At 40.5% G+C, this 12,438-nt stretch overlaps 3 protein-coding genes across 4 annotated transcripts; all 3 read right to left on the minus strand.

Moving 5' to 3' along the window:
- Window positions 1–239: 239 nt before the first annotated feature.
- Window positions 240–5,101, minus strand: LOC125715886 (dual specificity phosphatase 29-like). 2 transcript variants are annotated; one of them, XM_048987925.1, is made up of 4 exons: window positions 4,934–5,101; window positions 2,977–3,123; window positions 2,544–2,764; window positions 240–1,359 (listed from the first exon to the last, which is right to left on the minus strand). In XM_048987925.1, the coding sequence occupies exons 1-4, from the start codon at window positions 5,029–5,031 to the stop codon at window positions 1,163–1,165; spliced, it is 663 nt and encodes a 220-aa protein (XP_048843882.1). In that variant the 5' UTR covers window positions 5,032–5,101; the 3' UTR covers window positions 240–1,162. The 2 variants fall into 2 exon arrangements, with proteins under 2 accessions (XP_048843882.1, XP_048843883.1); XM_048987926.1 differs by having other exon boundaries at window positions 2,977–3,154; window positions 4,934–5,061.
- An 852-nt stretch (window positions 5,102–5,953) lies between these two features.
- Window positions 5,954–10,472, minus strand: LOC125715890 (dual specificity protein phosphatase 26-like). The gene is made up of 3 exons (XM_048987932.1): window positions 8,858–10,472; window positions 8,192–8,409; window positions 5,954–7,681 (listed from the first exon to the last, which is right to left on the minus strand). Exons 1-3 carry the CDS (start codon window positions 8,983–8,985, stop codon window positions 7,470–7,472), a joined length of 558 nt encoding a protein of 185 aa, XP_048843889.1. The 5' UTR covers window positions 8,986–10,472; the 3' UTR covers window positions 5,954–7,469.
- A 127-nt stretch (window positions 10,473–10,599) lies between these two features.
- Window positions 10,600–12,074, minus strand: LOC125715887 (dual specificity protein phosphatase 13-like). Its single transcript, XM_048987927.1, has 3 exons — window positions 11,756–12,074; window positions 11,399–11,616; window positions 10,600–11,186 (listed from the first exon to the last, which is right to left on the minus strand). Exons 1-3 carry the CDS (start codon window positions 11,926–11,928, stop codon window positions 10,984–10,986), a joined length of 594 nt encoding a protein of 197 aa, XP_048843884.1. The 5' UTR covers window positions 11,929–12,074; the 3' UTR covers window positions 10,600–10,983.
- Between the last annotated feature and the right edge of the window lie 364 nt (window positions 12,075–12,438).

Here is a 12,438-nt window from a genome sequence, read left to right on the forward strand (position 1 = left end):
TCCCTGGTCCCAGTCAGGACACGCTGACCCAGGACATTCCTGTTTCCAAGCCGGACTTTGTATGCGAGAAACTTGGCTGCAATGTAAAAACCTATAGTGATTATTCCAGAACAATGTCAGCTACACTGATCAATCCAGTGGTTAACTGAAACAGACTGTGCATGTCAGTAAGGCATCATTTTCAATGAAGCTGCAAGATGTATAAGACCCCCCTACACAAAAACAGACCCAAAGACCAGTTAATGAAAAGATGTTTTATGGACTGATGTAAATGCGGGTTTACACTTCAAGAAACCAAGAAAGGAAAACAAAAGCTGTCATGGCAAAAAAAACACCATTAGCACAGTGAGACCCGAGCATCGTCTTTCTACGACAGGAGAAGCTAATGGCTCAGGGAGGCCAAGTGCATCATTGTTGCAATTTCAGCCTTTAGAAATAACTGACAGCTACAAGTCTTTACAAAAAGGCTTTCTCCTCCAGGGCGTACTACTAACAGAACAAAGCAACAAAAGAAAACTGACCGAAAAAAAAAAAAACACCGAAACCACCCACGACAGGTTTGAGCTTGCCGGAGAGCGCTTCTCATTTAATTTCCGGTTACATAACATTATCGGGATGAAATACATTTAACAATCTTGATGTGCCAGAATGAATAAAGTTATGAGTTGACAACTAGCTTGTTAAAAGAGATCAACCAAAACAGAAGATATCTTTGAACAATATCTAGCTAAGCACCTCACCTTTGTAAAAAAATCGAGCCATCATTATGTATCTATGTCATTCAGCACAGAGGTTAACGCCCTAATTGCCTCACAAACCGGGACAACTGGAAAGCATTTCGTTCTTTATTTGTCCAGTGGGTTAAAATGAAATGACAGCCAGTGTGTGAGTAAGGTGATAGCTGAGGAAAAGGAAACTGCAGCTATTTTCATTTCCCTTTTCGGCAATTAACCCAGAATCTACGAAACTACTGACAAGGCACAAAATAAATTAGCTAGCAACCACCCATTCTTAGCCATTCAAAGATGGGGGGATGAACGCCTTTTCGTATTCCTGAGTTGGGATCCCTTTATTTCAGATTTATTTATAATGCATTTCGTACTGTCCGGGACAACAAATTAGCCTTTAACTGGCGAGCGCTTAATCATTTCTCAGAGAGAGTTCATTTCCCCAGGCAGTGTAACTGCTGGTCGAGCTTGCGAAGCTGCTCCAGGAAGCCGGAATTGGGGCAGATGTTTCTGTGTTCGCTGACGGCTGTGATGGCCTCCGCCAAGGTCATGTGCTCATGAATCATCAGGTACGCCAGCACCAGTGTGGAAGAGCGACTCAGGCCCATGGCACAGTGGACAAAGACCCTGGCTGCAGGTAAATAAAAACAGCCGTCCACATACAAAGCCATACTGTGCGAATCCTCCTAATAAGTGAAAGCGGTATTCAACACTGCCAGCTCCGCGGTTAACATACCAGAACCAAAGTTTGAAGAAACTGTCTGTGTTACTGTTCTGACTGACACTCCAGCTAAAACTGCTATTTTAAGCATCATGGAGAAAGTGACTGCAACCCTAAGTACGACAGTGTGGCCCAACCATTTTCGATGCAGCCTGCAGTGGAAGCATTTTGCCCCCTGCAGACTCAAGTATGAACAGCAACCATTATGAGTTTGTGGCTGAGCTCGGCTCAAGAGTGACTTCACCATTTTAATTTGTAAATTGGCTTCATTACATGACTCACTTCATTACATTCCAATTTCAGAACAATTTCTACAGAAAAATCCATTCTGTGTAATTCAGTACACTACATTAATTACCCAAAGAAATATAATAGAATTAGTTTACACATCTCTGTGTGTTTGTGTGTGTGTGTATTGTAAATGAGGATGACATTTCCCCATTTCTCAAATTTCTTTATAATTTGAAAATGCTTATAATTCTGCCCCAATCTGGGAGTAAATATTCGAGTGTGGTAAGACTTCCATCGCTCGGTGGTTGAATTTTGCCACCATTTTGTTTATGTGTTTATACTTGCGCGTGAATAAATCTCAGCACAAATGACCAAGAGAATATAAGCTAACCGTCATTATGCGGCCCAATTGGCGATCGGGGGATGATAAAATGCCCTTATTTGGACAAAGATTTGTAATCACAGAAAGCGCCAAAACATCCAACCAAAGAAATGCTTCTATTTGAAGGGATATTTAATTTTACGATATACGGGTTTTACACCAGACAAACTCTGTGTAATTAGAGCTGCTTAGTCTAAAAACATAATCGTTCATAAACATTATACTGACTACAGAGAATATTATTCTGGGTGGTATGAAGACACACAGAATATGTTAAACTCGTCTTGGTAAGATTTCTATGGTCACATAGGCAACAATTACTTCTACCCCTATATTGTATGATCTGTTCACCTGTGTAACAGTTACTGTCCTCCCCATAGACACAGTATTAATAATAAATAAAGGATGCTAGTAAATAAGGGATGAAGACACCTGGATGAGAAGTGAAATAGGTTGTGGATAAATAAGACAGCATTCTCACCTGTCGGATTGCTCATGGCATCCTTCATGAATTTAGCTGCGGAGTAGAAAAAGGGGCTCATATCGAAGGAAGGCATGTCGAAAGCCTCCACGCCGAAGTAGGCGATACCCGTGTCTCGGTAAAAACTTGCCCCCGTGCAGACGTTGAACTTCCCGTCAGCCGCATTCAGCACATGAGTGATGTGATGAGACTGGAGAGTCTGTTTGTCTTTGGCTGCCCACCTGACAATCGAGCATCGAGGGGTTATCGCTGAGATAAGGTCACGGAGAACTTTTTTTCCCGACTCTAATTCATTGGAGAGCGACATGCATAATATATTTTTTGCGCCTTTGGTGCAGAAATAATAGTTGTGAACGATGTGACCTCGTGCATAACGCATATGCATCGTGCGACCACGGTAGAGAAGCAGCGCCTGGAACCTTGCGCCCCTTACATGTCTCCAATGTATATCCTGGGCCTGACCTCGTTCAGGTGTGCGCTGGTCCCGCTGTGTTTCCACATCAGCCGTTGCAGCTCATAGGCTGAGGGCGTCTCGTACCTGCCGTCTTCCCCCTCGCGAACGGCATCGTTCTTGTTCCCCCTTGGCATGTCGGAAACGTGGAAGACAGCTTCTGTTAAAATATATATATATATATATATATATATATATATATATATATATATATAGAAATTGCGCTCTCAGTTACACCTCAATTTTCTGCTGCCATTTTTCCGTGGTTCTGACACTTTTTGGGGAGCTTAAACACTTTAATAGTTAAACATCATATCTCCATGAAGTGGTAAAAGATAAATATAGGGCATCCCATACTTCATTACATATGCATCATTACATTACATTGTTTTTCCCACGTTATTCTTGATATGGTTTAAATAGTAAAAACGAATTTTTTTTTCCTTATCAGAAATTGGTGGATTTGCACATGCTTACAGTGACAGCATTCCCTAACATGAAAGCCCACGGCAGTATTAGAAAGACACCTTCCAGCTCCCGGTAATCCTTAAAAGTGGATGGTCGGGCGATTACGTGTTTGCGCTAGGTTACCTACTAAGTGGCACTAAACAAAATGATGTCCTCCTTATTACAGCCATTGGTTTTGTGCCCGTCTGTTCATTATTCGTTTATTTATTGGGGGCGTGCAGGATAACCGCGAGTGTCCTTGCCTGCTCATTACTCTGATCTTCATACTGCGGGCACTTTTTGAGCCGGGCGCGCTGCTCAGCTGGTGGAGGGCTTTTGTGCACGTCCGCGGGGACGAGCATTGGAAACAAAATCTGTTTTGTGGCTTAGCGACCTTTTCTAAATTTGGTGCAGCTTAGAGTGGAGCGCTCCAGCATCTGCTTGATAGCCTTATCCATCTCAGTATCTGTCAGGCTCCCCGAGGGACTTACTCTGTGGCACATTAATACCCTGTGTGCTCTCGGAGCAGCGGTTCTCTGTGCCAACTGGAGGATCTCCCCCCTCACTGCATGGAAACTCCCTGAATCGTGGAGGCGAGACCTTCTGATGATATGGCGTGCGTGCTGCTGTTTTTGGTGTGTAGTTTCAGGGTTACTATTCCCAGGGTTTGCTCTAGCACGGGGACTCACCTGGAAGTCTCTGCCACTAAAAACCGGCAGCTTAGAATGTACACCTCGTCCTACACAATCCGTTTCTCCCGGTTTTCCTGTTGTACTCACAACACCATTAAAATGTCCATGTGTGAATCGACTTATGGTGGAAAAGAGATTTACTAGCCCCTGCTACTAGAGTTAATAATCACAGATCCGGTAAATCGCGAATCCCTCTCACTATGAGGATAAGGACCTTATTGAGGAATTAACTGACTGGAATCCTAAAGATTACGATAGAGAATTAAGCTCTCCCAGCTCTGATTTTGAGCCATTTGAAAGTATCATTTCATAATAATTGTTCTTACTGACCAGGTTTGGTTATTTTGTGGTCACGCCTAGGTTATGTGCATATTTAGTTTTCCCATGTTGGAGTTGCATTCACTATTAAATCACACTGGGTGATACATACAGGAAGGCCGAATGTTTACGAGGTTCAAAGACAAAATATGAATCCTATAACCTGCAACATTAGCAAGTTAATGTAAGTTTAAGGTAAAATGTAAGGTATTACGAATCATACAACATACATTTGCTGGACAAAAATAAATGCCTCTGCATTATTATTGAAGTGCCATTATCTTGCATAAACAGAGGCATTTAAAATTTTAGATACCCGTCTTTTTGATGCTGTTAATAGTCATTTTGACTTAATCTGTTTCAATGACAGACAAAACAACGCGATTCTGTAAGGTTTGCATAGGCAAAGCTCCAGCATTTACCAATAAGGCACATTCTAATTTACGGACAGCTATCTTACACGGACACACAGAAGAACTTGCCTTTGTATCCTGCTGGTCAAGATATTATTGAGTAGACGGAGAAGCCGTACGTCACGCTGAATGCTTTGTTTTCTCCGCCGCACGCCAGCGGGGAACATGCTGCAATTTGCTTCTCAGGGTTTTCTATTTTAATATATGAACGTGAACTCCAAATTGCTCTGGCAGCATCTCTGGCATTCTCTGGATGTCAACTGACCTACCAGCATGGGGAAAAAAAAATGATACGTCACACAGCAGAGTTTCGGTGATACGTTAACGTGATTCTGTTGCCGTGAAAGTAAGTCCTTCGATACAGAAACGTGTCACATTAGAGGCCCCACTTTTGCCTTGATAACAAAAACTGGGAGATCTCATTTTGGCTCTGGCTCTTTGCTTGTGTGAATTTGCAGTTTTTTTTTAATCTGTGTCCGTGTGATTTTCCTCCCGAAAGCAAGGGCACCGTAAAGAGGGGGAAAGTCGATACGATTCCAGGAGCCCCTGAATAAGAGGGGCCCTCAAAATTTGGAACATAATTGGATTGGTCTGGGTTGGGGGTCCAGTACGATATGCTTTAGTAGGGCCCAACATCCCTAGCGACACTCCTGCCCAAAAGCATGCAATTGTGGTAATTGATGGATCTAAATTTCTCATAGTGTGTGAAATTGTACCCTGTGATGGACCTGCCATTTCCAGGAAAGCTACATCTTCATGCTCCTGTGTGTGGAGTTTCTCTTCTCCCTCTGTCTCCTTCCTCCTGCAGTCCACAGACTTGCGATTCATGTGAACTAATGTCTCGAAATTCCAAGTAATGTGTGTATGTGTCCCATGATGAGTATCACGCACAATGATTCCTCTTTTTCAAAGGGTCAGTTAACAAAGAAATCCACCCGTCTATCCGTGTCAAACCTCCTACTCTGTTGTGTGTCATAGGGACAAAGAAACTGTGCTAAATACATTGTATCAAGTCATTGGTACGTGTGAAATAATATTTTTTCATCCACATTTATAACTCATTTCAGCAATAATGAAGTGACAATGAAGGATTTTGTGAAAAATTTATTCCATAAATAGTCGATTGTGGCACAACCTTGGCAGCAGCATATCTAAGAAACAGGCATAGTTCAAACTCTAGTTTCCGATTTGGAAAAGAAACGTGAATGATAGACATAGGGCAGTATGGTCATTTGGATTCAGACCTGCAATGTTGCTTATTTAGGAGTTTGGTCCAGTGTCCTGGTATGAAAATGATTACATGAGCAATCAGGGTGTAGCATAAGCAGAAATGAGAATCAGGCCTACTTAAGGGCCAAGTACTATTTACAGAATTTACGATTGTGTCGCCTGTAAATACTTTTTATTGAACACTGACATCCTGGAGTAATTTCGGCCCAGTGCAAATGGGAAAACTTGGGATAACTGTGCTTCAGTTTTCTATTGAGCAAACTGAGGTATTCATAAATTGTTACAGAGGTAGATTTAGATCTGCACGAAGGTTCAAGATTCACATCTGAAATGGAGCAATCGCAAATGATGTAAACCAGGGCTGCCCAATCCTGCTCCGGGAGAGCTACCATTATGCAGAGCTTAGGTACAGCCCTCATTTAACGCACCTGATACTCATAATCAGGCCCTTCAGTATCACCTCAGTATTAGAGTCAGCTATGTTGAAGTTAAGTTAAGCTGGTTCTCATACTGAGATATAAGTGAAGGGCCTGATTATCTGTATCAGGCGTGTTAGATTAGGGCTGTAACTAAGCTATGCAGGGTGGTACTGTAGCTCTCCAGGAGCAGGGTTGGGCACCACTGATGTAAACTCTAATACACAAGTCTTACAGGAGTTAGAGAGACTCTAACCACGTGGTCTATTGATGCCATTCTCTTTTTCACTAGTTTGAGGTAACAACCATCATTTTTATAATATTCACAGCAGTTTTTGAGATCATCATATAGAGCAGTGTTTCCAAAACCAGTCCCCGGGGACCTCCAGATAATCCATATTTTTGTTCTTTCCAAACTCCCTGCACAGTCATGCCAGGTATTTTGAGTTTTTGATTGGTGGCAGCTCAGGGGAAGCAAAAATGTGGACTGTCTGGGGGTCTTCCAGGACTGGGTTGGGAAACCCTTCTCTAGGTGTGTTATGATAGGGCTTCTATTAAAAGCTTCCTGAAAGAACTAGGTGGATCAAACCACCTTAAATTGGAAAGGGATATCTACCTTAATTAAACAACATCTGTGATAATCTAAGAATCTACAGGATTTGTGCGATACTGAGTACACCATGTGCGTTATTTACATTTGCACAAATTGTTTCAAAGACTGAAAAAGAACAGATATTTTGTAGCAGGAAACAGTGCCCTAACCACACAAAGAACTATTCATTTTTATAACATAAATGCAAGGTGAAATTTCACACCTATTTCGTTTAAAGTCATTATTTTAAGTGCATTTCACGGACTATTATATTCACCTGTATTATATCCTGTAGTCGGCATAGATGAGTTTATGTCTCCAGAATGTTCTGCAGCGTCTTAATGGGAGCAGACTGCCGTGCTCCTCATTATAAAATGACACATATTCTCTTTTTTCTTTTCAGCTGAAGATCAAGATCTAAAAGCAGCGCTAGGAAATTCCTGTTGGGATAGATGGCCCTTTTCTTGATGACTTTCCGAATCGCGCTATGGAGACTGAGGTGATGATATAGCATTAGGTATGCTAGCACCAAGGTGGAAGATCGACTCATTCCCATGATGCAGTGCACCAGCACTTTCCCTGAGAGAAGGCAAAGTTAAAAGGGGATAAGTATAGAACCTCCATCATATAGTAAGAAAACACATGACGTATTCCCATCTTTCGCCGTGCATCCGGTATTTCCTTTAGGTGCCCTAAAATAGCATCCCTCTCTGCATTGCCTACATTTTAAATCTCAGATTGTCAGAATCACAATGACAACTACACAACATGATATGTCCCTTTTTTTACAAGGAGAAACATATGTAAGGATCTTTATGGAGCGTAATTATAAACTTCAGACTTGCAAGGTGAGAAATCTAAGCTGCGTTGATGTAGGTACACAACAGATCCTAAGAAACCTAACTTACGTCACAGAGAGCAACAAATAAGAAATGTATATTTCCTCTAAATAGTAGGACTGTTTGGAAAGCAATGCAATAATAATAATACAATAATGATGCCTCTGGCAGAAGCGATTAGAAATACAGCTACTGTGTCATTCAATCTTCAGTAGCTTCATTTTCCTTTCGGTCAGGTAAACAAACATACCGTCCTTTTCCTTTAACGCCTTGTGAATGAAGTCAGCTGCTGGTCTGAAGTAAATGTTCAGGTCGAAGTAAGAGGAGTCATCCGCCGGGATGCCACAGTACACAAAGTTGCCGCCATAATATTTCTGGTCACCTATGCTTCCCTTTTTTGAATGGGCAGCATTTAAAATGTGAGTGATGCCTAATTTCTGCAGGGCAGTTCTGTTCTGTGCTATTGTCCTGACAAGACAATGAAAAGCACAAGTTTAAGCCTAAAAACAGTATGTCTGTACTGCCTATACTGTAAGACACTTATGTTATGGTTATTTTTTCTTTCATATAAAATATACGTAAACATGTTGAAATTAATCCTACATCATATAACCACATATACAAAAATGCATTATATAATCTAATATTTTTAATACTAGCACATGTATAACCAATAAGTGTTTGTCTCCAACAATTGCACTGTCAAAAAAAATGGAAAAATGAAGAATATAACATTAGACTGAACCATAAACTTTGGATTTTCTATTTGGATCTGTGCGAATGTCTTTTAATTATTAAAATGACTAATAATTTTCATTTTAAATGACAATGAGGTGTATGAAATATAAGTGTTTATTATAAAGTGATGTATTTGATCTTGATATTATTATTTATAGAAACAAAAATATATACTTACACATTTCCAATATAAAGATGTGGCCAGACTTCATCTATTTGGGTCAGTTGTAGTTTGCAAGTATTCAAAACATTTTCCAGATCGGCAACAGAGAGGTATCCGTGTCCTTTTCCTTGAGAGCTTTTCATTTTATTTCCGAATTTGGATCACACTAAGGCACTCCTGCCGGCCGCAGTTCCAATCTGGCTCCCTTTTCTTTTCCCTGGTGCACAATGATTTAGCTGAACAGGTGTTCGCCAGGGTTGCGGGTGTCGCTGGTCGGTAACCCGATTTAGCAAGCAGCTCAGCGGGTAGTCTTGCTTTTTCTTCTAGTGCGATTTGGCAAACTGCAGTTCGTACTTTGCCTGCCGCAGCTGGGGTACAGGTGACATTAAAGGACAACTCCCCTTTATTTTCAGGGGTGGTAAAGTATACTCATGCACTGATAATTAGTGCATAAATTTAAAATATGGGTTTTTTTAGGCCAATCTGCAAAAAATATATATATTTAATTGTGGCACTCAAAGAGGTATTCAGAAAGCAAGACTAACACTTTTTATTCTTTTAAAAATAGCTATCATTAAACTATGTGTTTTTAAAGGGTCATAGATGTTTTACCCATCATTCCTAAGTTATGTCTCTGGTAGCCAGGATGTCCCTCATGACCACTTGGTCACATGATTTGGCCTTAACCAATGTATTTCTGGGAATGACGGGATCATCGTCCATATCAGGGGCATGTACTAAACCCACGCATGTACAGCCCCTGCGTTAACCTGCAAATGTATTGAAATTGAAATGCTGACCTTGCAATTAAAACCAACTGATAGCTCCTCACTGCAAGTCTGTTACAGCTGCTGCAAGTTCTTGACTTTTGTTTATAGTCTTCAAACTTTTATTCATTTAACCATTATCTATTGCTTATTGTGATCTCCGAGCATGGGAATAATGTTCCAGTCCAATGCCCTATAGTAGCATAAATGTTCAAAAAAGTTGCCCTAGGTCAATCCAAAAATATTTCCCTTCAAGAACAGCCATGAAGTTCGCTGACTGACCAACCGTAACTTTAAGCCGAACAATACAGATAGCTGAACTGCTTATGCTCCCAAACCACTCATATTTTCCACTGGCTGCTCTTCAAAAGCGATGGACCGTCCATAAAATACTACATACCACTTTTGTACTCTTGTTCTCATTCCGCTTCAGGCTGGTGGTTGCCTGCACTTTTTTTGCAAGGAGTTTCCTGGACTGCTGCTGTAAGAATTTACAGTTAAGCAACTGAAGCAGACCATCCCTCTGGTGAGGGAGTATTGGGTATGAACCATCCAAACCTGGTTTCACAAGAGAACCGTGTAAAATGGCTCAACAGTGACTATATTATTCAGCTTAAGGGATTCATCCATCCATCTTCCAACTACGTATCCAGGACCAGGTCACAGGGAACCTGGGGTCTATACCAGGCAGCACAGGGCACAAGGTTGAGGTACACCCTGGATGATTTTCATTTGGTTTTTAGAACTTTATATATATTTCATTTAAAAATTGAGTGCAATTGACTAAAAATTGAATTCTATTAAAAGCAACTGAAAAATTACAATTAGTTTCATTTTAATTGATTCAATATGATCCAATACGATCAAGAGACTGCAAAACATAAGTAGTGGAAAACAAAAAACTAAATTCTAATTTAAAAAAACATAATTGAAGAGAATGCAAAAAGCACAGAAAATCAGATCATAAAAATATAAAGCCAACTACTAGGATTATGCTGAATAATATAAAATCATCTTTTATTAATAAAGACATGGCTATCATTACCCATTGTTTAATTTTACATCATTTAATTAATTTTTTTTACCCTACACATATTCTTTACCTGTTACACAAGGTATAACAAGAAAGTTAATTTCTTTAAAAAATAAAATGGTCTTTTAAGTAAAAAAAAAAAAAAAAAAACCTTTATTGATATTATAATTTTCAGTCCAAAATGTTTGCAAAGCAGATGGCAAAGTCTTTCATTTATTTCACATGAAATACAGATTCAGCCTGGGAAAAAAAGCTCTTCTAAATCCCACATGAAGTTCAGCTTTAAAATTGAATAAATGTGAAGTTCTCTGAATTTCCTATCGCTCTGACTTTGTCCATCTTCATTCTACGCTCTTTTCCCTGCGTAAAGTTGCATCTAGTCGTCTTAACTGCTTCAGAAATCCTCGGTTTGGGAAAATCCACCTGTTCTCTTTTACCCTTTTAATGGCATCCATCAGTGAGAAATGATGATATATCATTAGGTATGCCAGTACCAGGGATGCAGACCTGCTGACCCCAACTGCGCAGTGGACAAAAATCTTGGCTGGTGACAGAGAAGATGTGGATTGCATAAGATTACATAGCGCTGTGCTGAAAATCCTGATATCTATATAAAAGCCATCAGAGGAGGAACCCCCTGGAATGAAGTTACAGCTGAAAGCATAAGATAAACATTGAAGCGTCCTTAAGCAAAATGAGTTTGCATTTTCCCAAATGGATGTTGTGCTGTTTTGGTTTGTGCAGCTATGGACTCACCGTTTGGAGTATTGAGAGTCTCATTAATGTAATGTGCTGAGGGGTAGAAGTAGGGAGATAAATCAAATGTTGGCAAATCATTAGCTGGCACCCCATAGTAGTCCACCGTTGTCCCGTAAAAATCGTGACTCCCCTGGCAACACATTTTCCCGTGAGCTGCATTTAGGACATGCGTAATTCCCAACTTCCACAAACCATATCGGTCATGGGCCATAGACCTGCCGTCGGATTAATGAGACAAAGACACACGTGCCATAATTTACTGCGTAGCTAAACAAGGTAAAGTTACAAGTGCTTAAAAATGAAAAATTTAAGACCTTAAGTCCTAACACAAATACTTCAGTTGTCCCAACTTACATGTCTCCAAGGAACAGGTTAGGCCACACTTCATCCACGTGGTTACAGGACTTTTTACCACCGTATAAAACACATTCCAGCTCTCCCACAGATGGGATGTCAGACGAAGTACCGCTACTCTCCTTCATATTTGTCGACAGTGGACAATTATCTAAGTTCACACCGGCAGACATTGTCTACAGAGTACATTCGAATGTTGTCCTGATCGCAGTGATCTGTTGCTTTTCATTAGCCGATTCCTAAATTTGGATTATCGCAGCTTGTCCAACAATGTGAGTGACGCTAACAGATGGAAACTGGCCTTCCTCCGTGTATGAGGATCGAAAGAGGGTACCAGGCGGTGCTTTTAGAGTGAAAATATATGAACATAAGCGGAAATGGTTAGTGATTTTTATTTTAATATTAATTCATGATTTTATTGTTAATTTAAGGAAATCGATATTAATTCATTCGACATTATGACTGATTAAATGGATATCTGAAGTCGTCAATTTAGCAATTTCATCCAGTAGTAAAGCCTTAAGTTGAATTTAATTTATGAACAGAGCGTCTTGGGGCATATTGCCGAAAGAGTGGGTACTGTGCAGCGTACAGTGCAACATCCGTCCACTAGGTGTCAGTGTCACGATTTTTTGAAGTATTTTTGCGCGCAGAGCGGCCGCTTTGACGGTCTTCGCGCTCTG

The sequence above is a fragment of the Brienomyrus brachyistius genome, chromosome 20, assembly GCF_023856365.1.
Source record: "Brienomyrus brachyistius isolate T26 chromosome 20, BBRACH_0.4, whole genome shotgun sequence".
NCBI classification, from domain to species: Eukaryota; Metazoa; Chordata; class Actinopteri; order Osteoglossiformes; family Mormyridae; genus Brienomyrus; species Brienomyrus brachyistius.